Below are 21,345 nucleotides of genomic sequence, written 5' to 3' on the forward strand. Positions count from 1 at the left end.
TTCGTTCCATCAAATAAACTAGGTGAGGTCAAGCAACTACTGAATCCAGAACCATGTTTTAAAAGCTACGTTGCAGGAAGGACCTTTAAACTCAAACGGGATGAAAATGCTTCGTGGTCTTTCTCGTTGTTGCAGCACTGAATACTGGCTCGAGCAGGGTGCTTCGAAATAATCATTTTTTCGAGCTCTACTACCCTGATGATATTCGTCTTAGCAAATATTCTCAATCCCGAAGACCTTTCGGACTATCTTCAGAATCAAGAACGCTGAAAATACTTTTGCACTACTAACCATACTGGAGCAAATTGTTACCGAGCGAATAATCATACGAGGAAAAATCATTGAAGAGAAACAACGCTCCGTGGAATAGCAAAATCCCTCATTTTCCTCGTCAATACTTTCGCCAGTACTCAGGGCTGCAATGAAATTCGTGAATTCGTATACTCACATCGAAAAACATTCCTTTAAATAAAAACAATGATTCGTATAAGAAAAAACGCGATGACGCATGTGTGTCAACGATGAAAATGGCAAACGTTGAGAAAGCAACACTGTGAATACACGAATGACTTGTGATCGGGTGAGCGATGGACGATGAATATGATTGCTTTTTAAATGAATTTTTTTTCTTCAGCACCAGAATTCATTGATTTTAAAGACAAACTAGTTTTTCATCTGACCAAAAATCCTCAATAATTTCGTACTTTTGTGCTTCGACTCTGAGTGCGATGTTATCAGTATTTACTCATTTTCAAACATATGCTCATGCCATGGGCTACCGAACACTTGGCCTACCTACTAGCAAAAAATGATACAACACAATCGTCGTTTTGCTTTTCTCTAGCAGTTCTTCCACTTGATTGTTTCTCAAAATGATGATGTCCAAATGTAATTGAATGTTTTTATTCATGAGCACATCTCTATTGTTGAATATTTTTAAAAAATCGTAAATCTGTTGAAACTCATTTTTGTGTAAAATTTACTTTTGATAAAAACGATATTGAGAAAAAAAATATTGTTGAAAAGTCCAACTATTCAGTTGGATAAGGGCGACTGAATATTTTGTCGTAATGAAAAATTTGGCATTTTCAACAGCCCGTACGGAATGGCAGCGCGAGAATAATCGGATAGCAAGTGGATCGACTTTGAGCTGCGGAGTCGCGCGATGCTCCAAAAGATAGCCGAACTTTTCGGTAACTCTGAAAGTGTTGTTTGCACAACGAATGACTCAAATTTTCATTTCCGTTTATTCATTTGTTCATCGTTTCATCATCGTTCACTCGTCGAGGCTAACGTTTTATAGGAAATCCCTAGCAATAAGAATTTCCGAGAGCCACCATCACCACGAAGAAAGTCTCTTTCAAGTGGTCAAAAAATAGAGAGGCACTCCAAAACAGAGCTGTGAAAAAAAGCGACCGATTTCTGCGAACGACACTCAGGAAAAAACAAAAATTCATTGAAAACTTGATCGGGATAAGAATCTGGGGGTGGCAGGATGGGAGAGATTATGTGATAAAAGAGATCATTAAAAAATTGCATTTTTTTTAGTAGTCCCATACCTGAGAGCTCCTCCAGGACAACTAGTAAGGACGAGATAGGTCAGTTGAGAACCCGAGAGCTCCATCCACATTGAAATCACATTTTATATATGTACACATTCGTCGGTATTCATGCTTCAATATCGCATCGCACGTACACATGTATTTTGATACACACATAGATATTATACAATACTATATGCATATGAAAAGATGTGTAAATGTATGAGAGAACAATATGACTATCGCGAGAATTGCGAATTGGATAAACGCGGGAATAATCGATAACTCGGTAACCGTAATTGCGATTGTTGTGCATGTACAGTCCAATCCCTTTACGGGCCTGTTTAGGGGCTGCAGGGGAAATGTTACTGTGGGGCGTCGTCGAATTTGCGACCAACTATCTTCTATGAGCCCAAGGTTATTATATATCGATCTGGAGGCACGGCAGCGTCTTGACGCAAAGTACTAAAAAGAAGAATTTTGTAGGCAGAGACTTTGTCGGATGAAAAAAAAGACAGTGCCATATGACCATGTGATTTATGCGCTTTCTGCGATAAATTTTTTTTTTAAATAATACTAGAATTACAAATCGATTTGAAGTTGGGAATTTGCTCCGGGCTCATAAGAATGACGCTGAATTTTGCAACGTCGGAGTCCAACCAAATGATGTAAAAAGACTCTCCAACAATTTCAACAATTATCTAATTTCCATGTCGAATTTGCAACTCGCAGTTTTCCAATCTACACCGGTGCTTCGTGAAAAAAAACTTTAGCGTCGTTTATAGGAGACTGTTGGGCGCAAACCTCGAAAACGCTTCAGAGTGAGGCTTTCAACGGACAGGTTTATAAGGGGATTCGACTGTATTTTGGGTATTATTGATGAGGTCCTAATCAGGAATACTCTCACTGTCTTTCTCTCTTTTATTTTACATACATATAAGGAAGATTTGGTGTATCGATATATATATACAGTGTTAGGTGTAAGTTTAATTTTTCCCTTCTACACAAACGACAGTGGTCTTTCGGGAGAGATACTTTCCTTCCTTTCCTCTATACCAAGTTCGCTAGCAAGTATTACAATGAGAATGAGGGGCTTGTAAACATATGAATCGACATTGGGCTCCACCGGAGTGACGCAGAGCTCGAGCGTTTATTCTCGCTTTCAACGTTTCTTCGATTTTTATTGACATTTCGCTTCTATCGATTATAGAACGGCCCAGAAATCATTTGACGAGGAGAACAAGCGCGACGAATCGCCGATGCCCCAGTTCCAGGCTTAGGCTCGTTACCAATCAGTCTTTAACGATTTCGTAAGATAAGCAAATAATGAACGAAGTCTTTTGAATATTCTTTTGAAAAAAACGTCGCCGTTATCCGGCTCCAACGTTATCACGTCACGTGAATAGCTATCTTATTTTATTTAAATAATGCTTATGCATATGTATATCATTAATATTTTCAATTCGATGTGTCGTTTAACACTTTTTAATTATGAATATTCGAGTGGTCAGAAGACTTGAGGGGTTGACACGAGAAGTTTCTTTTCCATGTTACATAACGATCGATAAATGTATAGCTACCATTGGGGGAGGGGGAAAAAATATTGAAAAAATGTGCATTTCGTTAGTCTCTTAGTATTTCGACGACTGGGCGTTTCTTCGGGGCATCACGCTCAATGCATTTTCTCTTCGCGAAAGCTCTCAACAGAGTATTTTCGTATTATTCTTCGGGTGATATTTATCGAGATGAACGAGATGATAATGACCCATCGCTAATTGACATGGCATCGAGAGCTCTCGCGAGAAAGTATGACCAGGCGTTAAGGGCGTGTATATCTAGATATTTATATTTATACTTAAAATTTCGTTTTTTTTTTTCTTTTTTTTTTTTTCGTTTATTCGATGACAATGAGTATTTTTAATCGTTTTAATGTAGATGCAGTTTAATGAATGAATGAATGAGTATACCGAACCTTTTTTAGGTAAAGAAGACTGCAGGTCTGCGACGTTCCACAGGATATGCAGGGATAATGACAAATGTTAAGTTCGTACGAGCCCATAGCTCACAGCTATTAATAAACCTTCTCTGCCACACTCATTTTCCCATTTTATTCTTCGTCCTTTTGCAATTGTTCAAACACTTATTCTCAGATTAATATTTCCCATTGGTTGATCGGAACTCGTGGTTTAATGCGAAAATGAGGAGTATCGAGTACAATTTAGCGTGATGGTGTGATAACGAGGCATAAATTTGCGGCGTGCAATAAACATGCAGGTTAGCAGAGAGGCGATGAAGATGTTAAGGCGATTAGCGCAAATGACGTTGTTATTTTAAAAAGTGCATTTCATCGTGTCTCATAATCGGTGTGTCGTGTGCGTGTACGACTAAAAATTCAAAACGAGACACGGAACGGAACGGTCGATCGATACAACTATGAATGCATTTATTGTTGAATTTGGTCGAAAAACATTTTGCAGCCTTTTTCAGAGGCTTCAAAATCAAATTTCGGCAAAGTTTCGAAGAAGCGAGCAAGCGTCGATTTCTACGATAGATTTGACAATTTCGTTTGATTGACCGAGTCACAACAGTATTTGATAATCGAACTGGTTACGTTAATTATTGAAGCAGCTCACACGAATCGATTGTTTGATTTCCAACGTTGAAATTCTTCAACGAATTTTAATAACAAAGTACGTTACAACAAGTTTTCATATTTATATCAGGGAATCGGAGCAATCCGATTTAATGATTTCCGAACGTGCTTCCCTCCCCCTTTCTGCCTCACTCGCTCTATTTCTCTCTACGCATACTCGTCTCCATAGATCCATGTGTATAGATTTATAAATATACGTATAAACGATATATCATGCTAGCAATTGTGGTCTAGAAGAGGCGTAGGCTGTACGTTACCCTGAGGCTCGATCGGCGTCTGTCAATAGTGTTAGAGTTGTTCGCTGCTGAAGCCATGTGTAGAGCCGAGAGGGAGCTTTGGTGATGTTGAAGGTGGAGCGATCGATTTCCACGTCCCAAACTTCCACCAGCGCTAACAGTGCTCATCGGGCGTGCTCCTGGATGATTCCTTGGGACGACCTCCAGCTGACTTCTACACAACACACGCACACACTCTCATGCATCCCTTCTTCTTCTTCTTCTTCTCCTGTGTTTTTTTTTTTTTTTTTCTTTTTTTTTTGTTCTTTTCTCTCGTAGCTTCCGATAGATTTTTCGCTCTCGGAAATACGTATATATACCTCGGCAACACCGCGAACACACACACGTTTGGCACGGGCTGCAACGAGAGCTACATTTTTCATATTTTATCTTCTCGTATAATGTACGTTCATCTATATATTTTGCTATTGGTCGCTTTGGCGAGAGCTCACTTTTGTAGCCTTTCGAGTAAGGGACTCGCTGCAGCCGCACGAGATGTTGATAGATTCATTTATCATTATTTATGAATAATCTAGTCACAACATAAATATACATACACAAGCATTTTTTGTGCTCCATCGACATAGAGAAACGTAACGATTTACTGGGCTCTAATGCAGCCGAGTTCTCTTTGTTCTCCTTCCTTATTATTTTATATTGAAAAAAAACAAATGGTCATTTTCATTGCTTCTCAATCGCTTTCGTGATCACGAGGAGGTCTCAAAGCTTCGTTAAACTTTTCGCTTCATCGTACACATTAGAGCCGAATAACGGATTGTGAAAGTTAACATCGAACAGTCAAGAGAATCATAATATATCATGATCAATGGGAAAAGAATGAAAAATATTGAATGAAGAAATTGGCAAATGAAAAATTAGAATTTAAACGATAAGGCATAGTGGCGCGATCCGTGGTCAGGGATTTCGTTTTTGTTCGTTTCTATTTATTTTACTTTTTTTTTTTTAATTTTTTGGCCATTCAATTCGAATTTATTATCGTTTCAATCGATTTCTCGGTTTGGCACTATCGTAAACGTCTGAACAAGGATGACACCACGACCACTAAATAACGTGTGCTGTACATAGCGTTGTGCAGTGCAGGCAGCAGCTGTGGGCTACGGCTCAGCTATATTAGAAAAAAATTACCCGATCACATCCGAGTCTCTCGTGTACGAGTGATCGTGGATTTTTCATTTTAAGGACTTTCGTTTTTATCGTACATTTACGTTATCCAGCTAGTGGACTCTGCAGACCCGTGTTTTATCGCATTCACAGTTAAACAATAATTTATCCGGTAATGCTGCCCCCTTTACTTCTCATCTCGTTTCCTTTTCTTTCTCTTTCTCTTGCTTCTCCGAAGGTTATGAATGTTTGTATATGTACATTATGTCGACTGTATGAGTTATTCGTATCTACGTGTGTGTATTTTTGGTATAACAGGTATATCGTGTGTATTTATATTTATATTCATATATATTTAAAGAAGTTCGTGATCCAGCTTACAGTCTCGTTCATTCTCATTGAGGATCGTTTTTCTAAGCTTTATAGTCACACTTGAAGCACGATATTTCATGAGACTTCCGTACGTCGGAATAAAGGCTGATACTATCACGAGCCAAAAATGGAGAAGACATTTTTTTTCTCATTCAATAACAAGAGTCTTTTATCGCATAAATTTTCAGAGCAGTGTCATCTTTGCGATGATTTATTGATATTTTTTCCATTCTGATATGATATTCATCCGGAAATTCATGCTTGTGGAGCCTTGTCAATTTCGAATGTTTAAAGTACTTTAAAACTACTGTTAACATCAAAAAGTAAACGAACTTTGATCGAAAAACGTCGCCACAGTCGAGTTGATTGTAAAGCACTTTCTGGAAAACTGAAAAATTCTTTGAGACCAACAACATTTTGGAATTCATTTTTTCAAAAAATACTGTATAGATTGAAAGATCTTTAAACGAGGAAGACAAATATGGATAAATAACGAGACTGTCATCGCTCGACCACGAACATCGAACACAAGTTGTCCGGAATAAGCCAGAATTTGTGGCTGAAGAAATTTTGATCGATACCGTGGTCCCTCAGGATTTACGGTTTTCTCCTTATTTTCATTCACGAAAGCTCGATGAATATTGTTTTTCGATGAGGGATATGTCGCGAAATATCAATGAAAAATAGATTCGATGAATTTCACTCGTTCGTTAATATAAAAAAGATCAAAATTTACACAACCGAAGTTATTGCGAAGTGAAGCTTTTACGAACGTTCGGAATATGGGAATTAAATTGTTGTTCGACCGGGTTAAAAATTCAAAATAAAACATGCGCTCTGGCGGTGGTTTCGATCAGGGGAGACGCAAAAATTGCCGGAATTGGTTTCTCATAAGCTGTTATAATGTCGCGATATGGCTCGTCGATATTTGGCTACGCTCCAAATGGCTTCGCGTTTTCTATTCACGAAAATGCTTAATGTGCTTTTGCGATATCGGTAGATTGTTTTTTTTTCTTTTTTTTTTTTTTTTCACTGGATCGAACATAATTCAGGTGGAACGATAATTTTTTGAATTCTATTTTTACACAACAAATCACGATGGTCGCTCATATCGGCATGAATAAAAGGGGGAAATGAGATAAATTGGTAACGACAATTTGCTGAAATAACTGCTGCTGTTCAAACATTCTAAAAAACGGTTAGTCGACATCCGAAATGAAAAATTTGATTGTTAAGAATAATAATTGACCCTCACATAAAACTCTAGTTTGACTTAACAAGTTTTAAGCGATCATGATTCGATGAGACAGTTCAGGAAAGAAACCATTATTAGAACTCCGAAAAAAGTGTGATTCGAACAATACTTTCTCGACTGCGATGAAGCAACGACTTCCAGAAAGTTTCCAGTCTTCCATCAGACACGTTGGAAAAAAAAAAAAACAACGAAAATGATTTAAAAAATGAATATTGATTAAAAAATTGAAATGAATATTTGAAATATTGAGAGCCAGAAGGAAAATTTGCAGTTTTTTCAGAGCTCTCATAAATCTGGATCTTCTCTGGATCTTCACCTGAAAAATGAGCGGACGATTACCAACGAGTAATATTGACAGTTTCTGCGACTCTTCGCTTATATATCTACAATAAAAAATGGGCAAACGCGTATTCAACGTTGTGGAGAGAGAAAATTCGTTTCGAAACCCCGTGACAAAGGCTTTCCCGGTGCGGTACTATTGTTTTCTATCTAGCTAAATATTTATATCTTACTCAGACTAGACTCTGAATCGGCGAAGCCTCAAACGTACCCTTTCGGTTTGTCGTCCGATTATTTTGACCCTATATCTATATTTATATATCTATGTTGATGCCGCACCCATGCTCCTAATTCATTGATAACGACAGTAGTCTCAGAGGCTTTTGCCAACCTTTGAAACAAGTACGATTGTTTTTCACCCCCTCTAACAGGTTGTATAAAAAACACGAAAGAAAATCTCGTTTTAACTAAAAGGTTTTGAGAATTGTCTGAATTTAACCGATGCTTTTTCGTCATCGAACATTTTACCTATCGAACGCGATTTAATTCGATTGAAATAGCGGGAATTGCACGCGATAGCCCGTAACAGCCGCGTCAGGTTTTAAGGCTAATCTTCGCTTCAGCATCGGACTGACATTTCGAAAAAATAAAAGAAAACAGCGATAGGAACGAGTGAGACACACGATTCCGGCTCGTCGTTCGGATTAACCGTCGGATGGACGAACGTTAATTGCCGTAAGGGGATTTTCAGTTAGCGCTGTCCAATGTGCCCTCTGGATGACAGTAGATTGAGTACCTTGCTGGCAGTACAAGGGCTTCCAATTCCGCAGTTAGATGTCGTCGTATCATCTGCTTCGCCGGGGGTATACCGAGGGCGGTTGCCATCGTGTCACCTGTGAAAGAAGGCTCGAGAACCACCAGGGCACCGTGAACACCCGAATCTGAGACACGAACGAATTTCATTGTTAACAGTTATCGATAAAAAGGTTTGAAAAGTAGAAGCGCTGGAGGACACCAATTTTTTTTTTTTATTTTCGAAGAAAGAAAGTGAATAAAAGAATTCCTACGATTACGGGGTGACCTGATTTCCCATTATTCCATGAAATTCAACAATTTTTCGATTCACTCTGCAATATTCTTATTCCGAGATCAGGAAGATATTTCGTGATGGATCAGCGTAAGAATATTGAGCTCGATATTACTGCGTAATAGAAATATTAGATTATCGTCAGCAATAAGGTTGGTGCATGGCTCTGGCAAAATCTCCCAAGTTGAACAGCCTCGGGCGAGGCCAATACTTGATTACATTAACCTCGATAGTGCTAATCAATTGGAATCCAGTAAAAATACAGGCACCTCGATTGGCGTATTTTTTAGATCATGCAGAAATTAGTGTTAAGAATTAACGAATCCAAATATAAAAATATCTGGCGACCGTGTGAGTTCAAGTTCGATGGTAAACGGACCTTTGAGATTGTCGGCGTATTCAGAGAGGTCGATATCTCTTGCCCATCTGATAAACCTTTGGTTGGTCCAAACTAGAGGATCCTCGTGAACCTGTTCGCACTGATGTCTCCGAACGGCGAGAGCCTGCAAAGGAATTGATCGAAAAAATATCATTTCTTCTATTCTATAAATTGAGATCTCGATAAATGGAAATATTGCATTTCTTGCACTTGAAATCCACTTACTTGACGATCGTATTTCAGCATTCTCAATAAATTGATACCGTGCATTATGCTAGCTTGGTGAAACTTTCTCGTCACACCAAGGAGCTTTTCGAGCTCTTTTTTGACGACGTGATCAAGCATTCTCGCATCGACCATGTTCGTAGCAAAACTCTCGGAGTATTGTGCCAGTCCGAGATCAGGAAGCCACTCGGAGCTTACCCAGGTGTGACCGAGTTGCGCTATGCACGGGTAACGCACAAGACGGGGATGTCGATGCTCCTCGATTGCCAGTCGAAGTTTCTTTCGATGCAGCGGATGAGTCACACCCAGACCAGCCTCCAATTCAGCATCGTTCAGTTCCAGTAGAACCTGCCCAGGCAACGTTACAATTCCGTTAAATCAAATTCAATATTCAGTACGAAAGTAAAGAAACCTGATTGGGTATTGCCACAATATTAGGTTTCAATGGAAACGATTTCTATAAAAAGTGCACCACGAATTGGGAGTACTCACGAAACGATTTTTATTAAATTACGCTCATTGCAATTTATTCACAGTCGATTTACTCCGCGTATTTAGGTTGCATTTATATTTCTACTAATTTATATTGTCCGTGAAAGAAATCGATCCAATTACACGCTGGACAGGCGTGGCCTCAGGCATCAATTTGAATTTCACTCGATTAATGGAATTTGTTACTCTGCGTCAATATTATTTAGCTTATTAAATTGGATCTGAATGTGAAATTGTTGGTTGGTTTATCGACGCAGACACGGCACGATACCGGAATCATATTTTCGCAATCGAACAATGAAATTGTAATCGATGAGCTGTAGAAAAGGATAACCGGGCTGCGTATCGGGATTAAATATTGCTCGATACAAAAATTTTATGCCGTTGAAACTCTTTGAGCCGATTCATCGACATAATGTCAATAATTTTAAACAACTGATCATCAAATGACTTTGAAAAGCGAGGGTAAATAAATTGATTCGGTTAAATTAACCTTGCCGGATTTGACATTCTCAGCGCATCGTGGTCCGTACTGAGGCATACCAAGGGCGACCTCGAGCCAGGCAAGGACCGTGGGTGCGCGCCATCGTTCCATCGGTACCGAGGCAGCCTCCCTGAGTAATCGTAGTTTTTCGGCGTATCCCTCTTCGGTCAATGGGGACCAGGATCTGTAAGGGTCGAAGCCATCGGGGCCTTCGTTTCCGGTGTTTCCACTGCCGGCTCCACTGCCAGCCAAACCACTGGCTGAATTGTTCGCAGTTTTCCGGTGTCGCGAGCGTGCGAAAACTCTGTAACAAAAAAATAGCACGAATGAGGGATTTCGTTGTTAAATTTAATGAGGTTTTACGGGCCTGGGGAAGAACGGAATGACTTTAATGAAGCTCAGCCATCTCAAGTGTGTTTCTCATTTAGAAAAAGAGGGGAATAGAAAATGAGATGAGAAATGAAAAATAGCACGACCGCGCAATTCCCATTTTTATTCGTCACCGCTTCTGGTCGCTGCGCCATTTCCACCTTTCAAATGGAAGTAAATAGGATTCATTTGATAGCACACGAGTGCCCTACCACCGAGGCAAGCAAAAACTCCCCCAGAAGAAGCTTCATTCTCGTTTGCTCAGTTCGATTTCTCGTTCATTTCACTTATTCCCCATTGGCATTACTCCGCTTCCCGTTCTTCTCTCTTCCTTTTTTCTTTCCCATGCTTCCTCTCACTCTCCATTCGCCCGAGCACCCCTCTTCACTTTCCAGAGCTATTATCGATTCGGTATAATGAAATTCACGCTCGCGGCCACTCGCACACTCGTCTCGACCGCAGCTCGGACAACTACTTGAAATGTGAAAGGAGCTCGAGAGGCAATGAGATTTGAAACATTTACCCACATCCGTGGGGCTCTGTCTCGAAATCGTTTGTCGACTTAACAGTTTCGTGTTTCATTTTTTCTGGATTACTCCACTGCACTTGTATCTTGAAATGGAGCGTGGACTATTGAAAAAAATTATCGAACTCAAATTATGCTAACTCAGCAGCAGCTTCCAACGTTCTCTGTTTTTTCTCTTTTGCTCAAGGGTTTACGAAGAACTTTGTGAAAGATTAAATGTGAATGGTTCGCGCGAGGATGATTCTGACATGAACGGCGAGAAAAAAATTGTCGGCTGGACCGTGGAACGATGTCTGGAGATGCGGCGAGGTCTTTTGTCAGGAAACGTTTAAAAGAACGTTATCAAAAGATTAAAGCGAGCCACGTGCGTACGCACTCGAGATTTCGTTGTGTTCCGCTGTGCTCGAACGCACAACAAAACGCTGTTTCGTTGTGGAGGATTTCCATTGAATAAGTAAGAGACGCGCAGGGAAGAGCGTTTTTTTCCAATCTTGTTCTTTTACAGCGAGTCGCATTCTCTGCTCCGGAAGAAATGGAAAAAAACAACGTTAAATAAATTGCCTTTTTTAACAATGGCTGTACGACTCTGATCATCTACCGCATACGCGCATATTCCTTTTCTATCTATATTATTCCTCCCTCTGGAGAAATAATAGAGACCGCTGGGGAAGCTTTCCACTAGCCTCATTCTCGAGGCGAGGTGCACTCAAAAGCTCGACTTTATATTGATAGGCTTCGCGCCGGCGTGTATCATTTACCAATGAGGGAAAGAAGCGAGGGAAAGGCGTGCAGACAGCTTCCGAAATAGCTTTTGAACGATATTCTTCTGTGTGCGGAGCCCGCGATATTTTATGCACTCTAAACTGGGCGAAGACCCGCTCGCTTGCATGAAATTTTAATCGATACGGTTCCGAAAACTCTGTGCCAAGGGCTTGTGTTCCGAGATGATAACTAGGTTGCGTTACGAGAATCTTTTATAAGCCTCTTTCTTCTTTTTTTTATCACTTTACGTAGCTTGTCACCGGAATTGAGAATTCGCCCTCGAGCTTTGCTCTCGTTGTTTTTTCAGACACATCTCGACGATAAATTCGTTGAAACATTGTGGAAAATTGGCTTTTCAAATCTATTGAGAAGCAAATCGTTTCTGACGAGAATAAAAAAACTGACAAAAATGACAAAGCTTTGCGAAATTTTCACAATCGGCTCGTATCGAATGTCTTTTCAAATCGAAACGCGTTCCCCGAACCAACGGGCTTTCAGTATCGTCAGAATTTCTTATATTTTTCCACGTTCAATCGCAATTAAAAAGTCAATAATTGAGCCCTCGCTGCTCCATGATAAACTGACGTTTTGCTTCCGACTTTGAAAAAGTCACAATTTTTCAATATAATTTAAAAAAGTACGTAAACGTGCAACAAAAGAGTCGCTATTCGCGAGTAGTCACGAAGGAATCCTCGTTGAAGGAAGAGGATTAAAAAATCTTTTTCCTAAGTATCGTTCGAGCAGAAAAACCGGCAAGTTATCGATTCCCTTAAATCTCAATTGTTCCAAGATTATTCCCTGACCTTGAGATAGATCCCCAAGGGCCACCCCTGGTAGCGGATGATCTGGCATGTGCCGAGGGTGGGACGACGGGGGGCGGTTGTTTGTTTCTCCGAGGCTCGGATTCCATAGGGCTAGAGAGTTGCTCAACCGAGCGAGACAGCGAAGAGTTGTCCATCGATCTTGAAAAGGCGTTGAGCGGTGACAACGTCGGACTGCAGTCTTTGGGGGTGGTAGCTGCTGGAATGAAAAAGCGTTTGTGTGAGCGATTGGTTTTGAAGAGCCGATTGATGGAAGGAGCGTGGGTCGAGGACTAAAATTCGAATAACGAAAATTCAATGGCCTGCCATACACCTGAACCTTTGACAATAAAAAATAATTGAAAAACAACAGTCATTACTTGTAATCCTGAACGATAAATTTGTGGGTAAAAGAAACAAACAACGACACTCGTAAGCCTGGCTGATTAAAAACGTGACAATTCGTCGGGCCTAATTGATCGTACACAAATTAATCGATGCAACATAAAGAACACAGAGAGCGAATCGAGCAATCAATATTTTCATCCCCCTGCATATCGTAAGTAAGTGAGATTTATAATAAAAAAAAATAAAATAAAATAAAATAAAAAATAAAAAAAAAAAACGCAAAAATCGGAGTGATACATGCACGTGCAAAAAGTAAACGATATCGAGTCGATAAACAAGATCCTGAAAACACGTAAACGAAAGATGGGCTGAAGGGGAGCAAAAGGCCCCGAAAAAAAAATTTTTACGATGAATCTCGTGCTCAGAAATAAAGTACGGTTAAACACGCAGTAATGATTATTAAAATGAAAGAGTGAGAAGCGTTTGAAAGAAATAAAGAACGACGAGGACTGTAGCAACGATCGTAAAAGATGATGATACATTTGAGCCAATAAGCTCTGTACTTTGTCTTCCTTGCATGTCTTAGGCTGGACACTTACATTGATACATGTGAGGCGGTGCTACGGAAGAAACGACGGAGATGCTGTCCATGTCGAGGCCACTTCCCTCGACCGTTATTGTCGGCGTGCCTGCGCGAAATACAGGATATTATGAAGAAAAAAAAGGAAAAAATGTCGAGGGAGCGGGAAGGAAAATGCGGTGATAACAAGTCGTTTGAAAAATATTTCGCAGACGTGCAGGCTCGTCTTGTGTGAATCAAATCGCATCGGCGTGTTCTTTATGTTGCACTCCCGTAGGGTTGCATTTAAAAAAAACGAAGAAAACTAGGAGAACAAACGCATGACAAAGGGAGGAAAAACTACCGAAGGAAAAGCTCGTAAAACACAATTTTCAACCTCAAAGTAGCGTTTTTTCACTTCAACAATCTCTCGAGACGATCGACTTTTTCTTACAACATTTCCCGTCCGTTTTTGTCGCTTTTTTCGCCCCTCCATTTTCTCTAATCCTTTTTTATTCGATTTTTTGAAGAAATTGACTGTTTTGACGAGAAAAAAGACTCGAAGGGTTCAATCGAGGGACCCGCCACGAAGAAAAGGCAATAACTAACCGTCGGTCGTTGAGTCCGAAAGATTTCCCCCGACGCTCGTTGCACCACCACTCTCCCGATCGCTCGAGCCTCGGACTCCGCTGTCCGCGCTGCAACTTCCACGATCACCGGCTTGTCCACCACCTGTGCTGGAAACTCCGCTTCCCGCATTCACGCAAAGCTCCGTACCGACGAGTGCTTGCTGAGAGCCCAGATGAGGAATTATTATACCGCAACCGCTCACACTTCCGCCCCCAATTCCACTGCTACTGACGGCGCCAGGGGTCGCTGTACCGTTCACACTTCCCCCGACACTTCCGCCTCTCTCCGACAACTGACGTTGAAGCTGTGCAATTATCGTACGTACTTTACCCAACTCGCATTTTCCCTCTTTTTTTTTTTTTGCAATTTGTTATCCGTCAACTTGAATCTGTACGCGTGACATTCAATTTTTCATCGACTCTAAAACTCTGCCTGCGTCATAATGACCAAGCCTTTGCCTATTTATTTACAAGGTTCAATATTCAAGGAAAATTAAATGGCTTTTCGCCACGTGATTGTGACAGATTTTCATGAACGAGCCCCGAAAGGCTCGTTCATCGCAGCAGAGAATTTTGAAGTCGCCGGAGGAAATAAAATTTTCCCATTTTCCGGATAAGTCAGAGAAAGAGTAAATTTGATGAACATTCCTATTCGCTGGTTTGATTCAATGGAAAAAGTGACTTGAAAAAAGTACGAAAAACGAGAACTTCGATGGAGAATTTGATTTAAACTTTTCGTCGGTTTGTAAAAATGCTTTTTGAATTTGTTTATAGCTCAGGAGAAATTCGAACAACTCGAATAATCTTACTTCTTTGATAGTACTGTGAGCGTGGGAAAGAGCGGCTTCTTTATCGGCGAGACTGGCAGCCAGACTGAGACTGCGATCGGCTTCGTCCCTCGCCGCTCTCAGGAGACTCCAGCGTTCGCGCTCTCGTTCCCGTTCCCGCTCTTCGGCTGGCAAGCCTGCACCTTGCTGCGTTAGGCGTCCAAGGGTCGCCTCGTTTTCGCACATCCGCTGTAATCAACAGTTAAAGAAACCCCCGTCCGGGCAGTAACTCCATCCCCGAAAAAACCGCCACCAGATTGAAACATGCAAATTTACTTAGTACGGAAATATCGGCGGAGGAGAATTAAAACTATTTTATGGAGAAGCGTTTCTACGAGTTTTAATGCAAATTTTCATGGCGTTTGCTCGTCCAAACTCCATCCATTTTTTCCCGAAAGGAAAATAATTATTTGCAACGTTTTTTCTACTCCAAGTTGAGCCACCTTCTGATCTCATCGTCGAGTGAATAACTGCATCGATGAATCGATCTAAATTGATGAAAAGTACGTTTTTTGCTAGCCTACTAAAACCGAATATCTCCCCGGGGAAGCCCCTCTTTTCGGGCAGCCCGACAGACAGCTGATCTCGAAAACTCCTGAAATTTTTTCCACGATAAGAGAACTTTCGATATGTGAGCAAGCCGAACGACCTAATTTAGTACTCGTTCGTGATTTAGTGGTGTTCGAGTCGTGCGAAGCTTCAATCCACTTATCCTCCCCGTTCCTCCAGCTTGCTTCGTGGAAGCGTGGACTTTGAGGACGTCGACGAGTTTTCCCCAATTACGTCTACGTTTATCGGGCATATACATAGTGACTGAGGATGCGGCAATGTTATTGGGAAAAGTTTGGAAACCCGATTACCACGCCCGTCGTCCTCGTCGTCAGTGACGTCGTCACGGCCAATCGGAAAAACGAGGGAATCTCTAAGAGCGCCACTATCAAACTCGAACGTGTTTCGGCATAATTCTCCCAGATCTTTTCCCTCGCAGCAAATCTCCTCCGGACCTTGCCATTATACACTCGAAGTAGTCAGGCGTTCAACGTTCTCTCGTTACTTAAAATCACGAATCCCTTGAGCTCCCATTAAATTAGAATCAATTTCATAATTGAAGTAGCGACGATGTGAAAGAGTTTTGTGGACGATTGCAGAGCTTCTCGTTGTCACGAATTTCACTCGTTTTGTTGACAATAATAATTCTTCGCACGAGCTATTTTCTTCGTAATACGTACGAGAGTCGATACAAATTTCTACGAGAAGCTCCGCTGGCTTACGATTTAATGGATAAACAAGAATAAGCCTCTTGGCTCAATCGAAATCTTCGAGTGAAGCAAAGCGAGAATACATTCCCTTGCTTAACAAATCCCACGACATTTCCATCACTTTTCTCGGATTCTCATCGCCTTTATACTCATAAAACGGAGCTCATTTTCGTCCTCTTCGTCGCGCCTTCGGGGATCCGTAGCTCTCAATTCGTTCGAGGCTCGTGGCTCGCGATCACCGAATAAAGAGACAGATAAAAAAACAAACGAAAAAGCTGAGATGCTGTCCCACCTGGGAGGGTTCGTTTCAGAACATTTTTTCTTGATTATGTGAAAAAAGTTTCATCCAAGGATGTGCAGGGAAAGGAAATCCTCAAAATGTACACAATTCTATTGTCGACGATTTATTTTTTTTTTAATTCTGTAGGTTTCTCTCTCCACGAGTAAAATTGATTTTTTTTCCATCGATTGAGACTACACGAATGGAGAATTTTTTAATCTTTATTTCAGATCTCGAGATACTTTTTTTTTTTCTAATTTCTATGAAATTCTCCAATTTCAATGGAAACAAAGTTTCTTTTCTGAAGAATAGAAAATTTATTTAGTTTTAGATTTATTATTAGATTTTATTTTATTTTTAGATTTATTGAGTTTGACCCTATTTTCTGCACACCTCTGGATTCACGTAAGACTTTTAAAAGACTCATGAAATCTGCAAATATAAGGATCTCGTCAGTTGCACGCGTGAATAAAGACGTTCGAGATGGATAAAACGATTTTTTTTCACGATTTTTTCTATGGCAAAGAATTAAGAACAATGCCAAATGTGCGTGAAGGAAAAACAGCTTGACATTCCCGAGATAATGTGATCGACCTGCATTGACCTGCATGCATCGTGTACAGGAAAGCAGCTTGAGGGGGATTTCCTATTTTTTTTTTCTTTTTCTTCGCTGAAAATACAAGACAGATGGAAATGAAGGTAGAACGGAGTGCATCAGTGTGTAACCACATCGACGTATACATGATCGAAGAGTAGATGCAGAGGATTACATATAACGCCCTGAGAAAGTCGGTAGCGCGAAGGGAAATACGAAGAGGGATAAATTGATGTGAAATTGACGTGGAGCTTTATCAGGAGGAAAGTAGCGTAAACTTTGACGAGATGGAAGAACACTTCTTATGTACAGAAAGGAAAAATTCTTGATGCTCGACAAGAGCGATTTTTTTTTACATTCAAATTCAACGATAAGTCAAATAACGAAGCAACATTTTTCCTGAAGCTTTGGCAGGATTCGGTGGAAAATTTAAGACCAGCTCGGGAAGCGTAACTTCTTCAAAACATTCGTGAATTAAAAAAATTTCAAGTTTTTTAGAATAGCGAAAAAAAGGTGAAATTTTTTGAGACTTCCGGGCAGAAAAGTAGACTCGACATTACGTTTCTTTTTTTAATAAGGATTTCATAACGTAGGTCAAATAACAATGCTATTTTGAGCTTCGAGTTTCTCATTTTATAATACAAAAATCGAATCGAGCAGTCTCGTGAAGTCTTTTTCGAGTAAAATTATTTTCTCCCAATTACAGAAAAAACTAAGATGCCTTCTTCGTTGAAAGAGCGTTTGAAGAATAACGAGAAGAAAGCTTTCGGAACAACGGAATCGACTGAAATTATTAATTTATATTAAAAATTGTGATTTGAGGGGAGTTGCTCCGAGAATGAGAAAAGTCAACGTTTGAGGAAACGAGAATTTCTACGAAAATGAAAAACGTCAACGTTCCGATCCGGAGTTGGTCTATTTGGGACGAGACAACATCTGAGAAAGTGGATCCAGATTGTTGAGTGGTATTTCGCGATATACCGAACCGTTGGATCGCAGCCAATATAACTGAATATCGTAAAAGAGGCGAAGAGACAAGGAGCAGCGTGGCGAGGAAGAGAAGTCTGTTGGAAAATATTTGTCCTCCCTCTGTCGAGACTTAAATATATTTTATATTTACATATCGATTTGTGTACCGAAGAATCGAATAATTGTGTGCTAATACACGAATGCGGAATCGAGACTCGATGAAATTCGAAGGAGAGAGACGCGAGGCGACTCGTCACCGCTTTTTCACTTTCCTTCATTACATGGAAACTCGTAGAATTTCTTGGTGAATGAACTCTGCGAAATATACTCGAAACTTTGGAGACTCGTACAGTTTTTACCATCTTTACGTCTCACCTCTTCTCCTCCTTCTTGAGACTGGAGCGAGAGAAAATGAGAAATTCCACAACGCTTAATGGAAATATTTCATACAGCTCGACTGCTCACAGTTGCCAGCATCCCGCGACAATGAATTTACTCTCTTTGCGAAACGTCCTTATTACTCGAACGAAGTTTCCCATGGCTTTTTCAATAGCCAGGCTTCCTGTACGTATCCAATTGAATAGTCCATCGTGAGGCAGTAAAAAAATCGTTTATCTCACAAGATCATTCTTCTGCTGAATATCTTCGGAGGCAAATTTTTTTTTCAATTATTTGTCTCTATTTTTATAACTCACGATACGGTGATCAGCAGATGGTGAAAAAGTTTGAAAAATTGAGCGAACGTGAAGCAAGACTTTCTTGACTTTCTCACAGAGTATAGAAGCTTTTTAAGTGATAAATGGATGAGTGAGATCGAAAGATTAAGCTAGATCATGCCCGAAAGATCGTATTTTATGGGTGTCCAAACTGGATCGATTTTTACTTCCTAATTAAAGATACAATCACTTTGAATTCGTGTCAGAGTTATTGATTCGAAATTGTAAATACATTTTTTCAACTTATCTTTTGGCGAATGAAATTACGCGAGGGATTTATTCATCAAGAATCCATTACTGACTGAACCCGAAATTTCATTCGTCCCTGACGAAAAATCTATAGTTTTTTATGTTAAAAATCGCTTTAGAGAGTGCAGAGGGAAAGCGCAAAGAAAAATGGATCAGAAAAAAGTTTTAATCATAAAAAAATGCTGAAATAATAAGTAAACGTGAGGTTACGAGTGCTCATTTGACCAATTTCGTTCAATATATCTTTATCACTGGTGCGACAAACGTTTCGAATCTTTTCTCAAGCCTTCGTTATATACTTCATTGTTGTTGCGTTCTTTTTCATAAACTCCGTAAGGAGCGTTCGTTCGCTATGTGGAAAGATGAAGGATTTTTGACGCATAACCCTCCAAAAATTGAAATGCCTGTCAGTCGCATACCGATTTAAACTCTGTGTAAATTTCAAGACGTTTTTTAATAAAATCGTTTCGCGCATGAACTACCTTAATAAGAGTATGAGAGATGAGACTCACCTGTTCGTAATTTCGTATAAAATCACGTAGTTCGCGCTCTTTATCTTCGAGTGTGCCGTAAAGTGCTTTCATTTGATTGAGTAGATCAAACTTTTCGGCTTTGAGTCGTTTCCGATCGACCTTGAGTTCGTGAAGTGCTTCTCTAGCTCGCTGAAGTTCCATCTCAAGGGCGACGAATCTCGTCTCCTCTTCGATGGCAGCATCGTCGCTGCCGACCTCGCCTCTCGCAGCGCCGCTCAGTAACAATCTTCTTAGTCTTGCTACTTCGGCAACGAGTCTCTCGTTCTCGAGTCTTAATCTTCGGGCACTAGCGAGCTCAACGTGAGGTCCGACGACCACTGAGCCATGAATATTCGAGAGTCTCGAGGCCACCACAGGATCACCCACGAGTCCTGCAATTATTCGTACAATTTATCGTTCAGCATGGATGCGCAAAATTCTGCTCTCGTCCGGCACATTACAACACGTCAAGTTTAATTAATAAGCTTCTCTAGCCCCAAAATGGGAGTGGAGTCGCCGGAAAAACGCTCCAACACTCGTATCGTCATTCTCAGGATTCTCACTGCAAATTCCCCTGAAATTTTGACGACAGCGACGTTAGAGCGTAAATTTTATGGCGAACGTTCGAAAACTGGTGATATTTCAAGCTGCTGTGAACGAGGAAATTGAGTGGTCGATTTTTCATCTTATTTTTTAATAAACTTTGGGGTAAAAATAAGAATTTTACGCGTACGAATATACGCGAAATAAAGAATGCTTTTCAGACTTTGCTCGTTACTACATCGTAGAGTTTCCGATTAATTTACGAAATTGGCAAAAGATATTGCAAACACGTTTGCTTTTTTGTTCAATGTGTATGTGAAACGAATATTTGGGGGAAAAAATGTTGGAAGCTTCGGTCTATTTTTGCACGATAAAAAAATATGAAAAATCCTAGAGTAGGAATTGATCTCTTGCCAATTAAATTTAATGAACATTTCTTGCAAGCCCAACACGAAGCTTTTTCTCCCCCGTCTGGTGATCGGGTAGCTGAAACTTTCTTTTCACTTCTATCATCGATTTGCTCTCTGGAGAGTCAACTAATTACAAGCAAGAGGAGAAACATCCGAAGCACCGAGTTTCGTGTACGGAGACAACAGAATTTCCTTTCGCAATAACTTCCGGTATGGTACACCGATATTAATTGGTCGACTGGTTTATTACGAGATACGCCATTCGATGATATATAACGAGGCTTGCACGACAGGAATAGCTTGAGAATAGCACAAGAAGGGAATCGATTTTAGACCTAATTAAGGAACGAACTTGCCAGATGATTTAGATTGTCATATCGACAATAGAATTCAATAGCACTCCGAGGAAGTCGAGATACATTGTGAGGCTGGGAACCCTTAGCTTTTGTGCCTTGAGAAACTTTCGGGAGTTGATGATCTCCAATTAATATGTTTTTTCATATTCACGATCACGTTACGAATAAAAGTAAAAAAGTTATTCAACGATCATTTTTTTCATTTCGAGAAATATTATTTTACCTCCTTCAAACGTATTCTTTTCACAAAATTCTTCTACAACTTTGAAGCAAAAAATGAAACGAAAAAGAAAAGAGAACTTGGCTCAATTGGCTCAATTTTTACTTCCTAATTAGAGATATAATCACTCTAAATTAATGTCAAAGTTATTAATTCAAAATTGTAAATAAACTTTTTCAACTTATCTTCTGGCGAATGAAATTACAAGCCATTCATTAATCGGGGATCCATCACTGACTGGACCCGAAATTT

At 40.1% G+C, this 21,345-nt stretch overlaps 1 protein-coding gene across 12 annotated transcripts in view; it reads right to left on the minus strand.

The window, feature by feature from the left end:
* The window catches only part of Liprin-gamma (liprin protein kazrin), a 125,749-nt gene that overhangs the window by 5,295 nt on the left and 99,109 nt on the right, over nucleotides 1–21,345 (minus strand). For 6 of the 12 annotated variants that reach the window (XM_043413598.1, XM_043413596.1, XM_043413591.1 and 3 more), the window contains 10 exons: nucleotides 19,565–19,956; nucleotides 14,967–15,173; nucleotides 14,138–14,462; nucleotides 13,569–13,658; nucleotides 12,625–12,841; nucleotides 10,174–10,468; nucleotides 9,189–9,536; nucleotides 8,964–9,087; nucleotides 8,294–8,438; nucleotides 4,452–4,644 (listed from right to left, as the gene is read on the minus strand). In XM_043413598.1, the coding sequence (XP_043269533.1) occupies nucleotides 4,452–4,644; nucleotides 8,294–8,438; nucleotides 8,964–9,087; nucleotides 9,189–9,536; nucleotides 10,174–10,468; nucleotides 12,625–12,841; nucleotides 13,569–13,658; nucleotides 14,138–14,462; nucleotides 14,967–15,173; nucleotides 19,565–19,956 (2,336 nt within the window). Of the gene's footprint in view, nucleotides 1–1,559; nucleotides 1,581–4,451; nucleotides 4,645–8,293; nucleotides 8,439–8,963; nucleotides 9,088–9,188; nucleotides 9,537–10,173; nucleotides 10,469–12,624; nucleotides 12,842–13,568; nucleotides 13,659–14,137; nucleotides 14,463–14,966; nucleotides 15,174–19,564; nucleotides 19,957–21,345 lie in introns of all 12 variants that reach the window. The other 6 variants (XM_043413601.1, XM_043413599.1, XM_043413593.1 and 3 more) reach the window with 6 other exon arrangements.

The sequence above is a fragment of the Venturia canescens genome, chromosome 3 (assembly GCF_019457755.1).
Source record: "Venturia canescens isolate UGA chromosome 3, ASM1945775v1, whole genome shotgun sequence".
Classification (NCBI taxonomy): Eukaryota; Metazoa; Arthropoda; class Insecta; order Hymenoptera; family Ichneumonidae; genus Venturia; species Venturia canescens.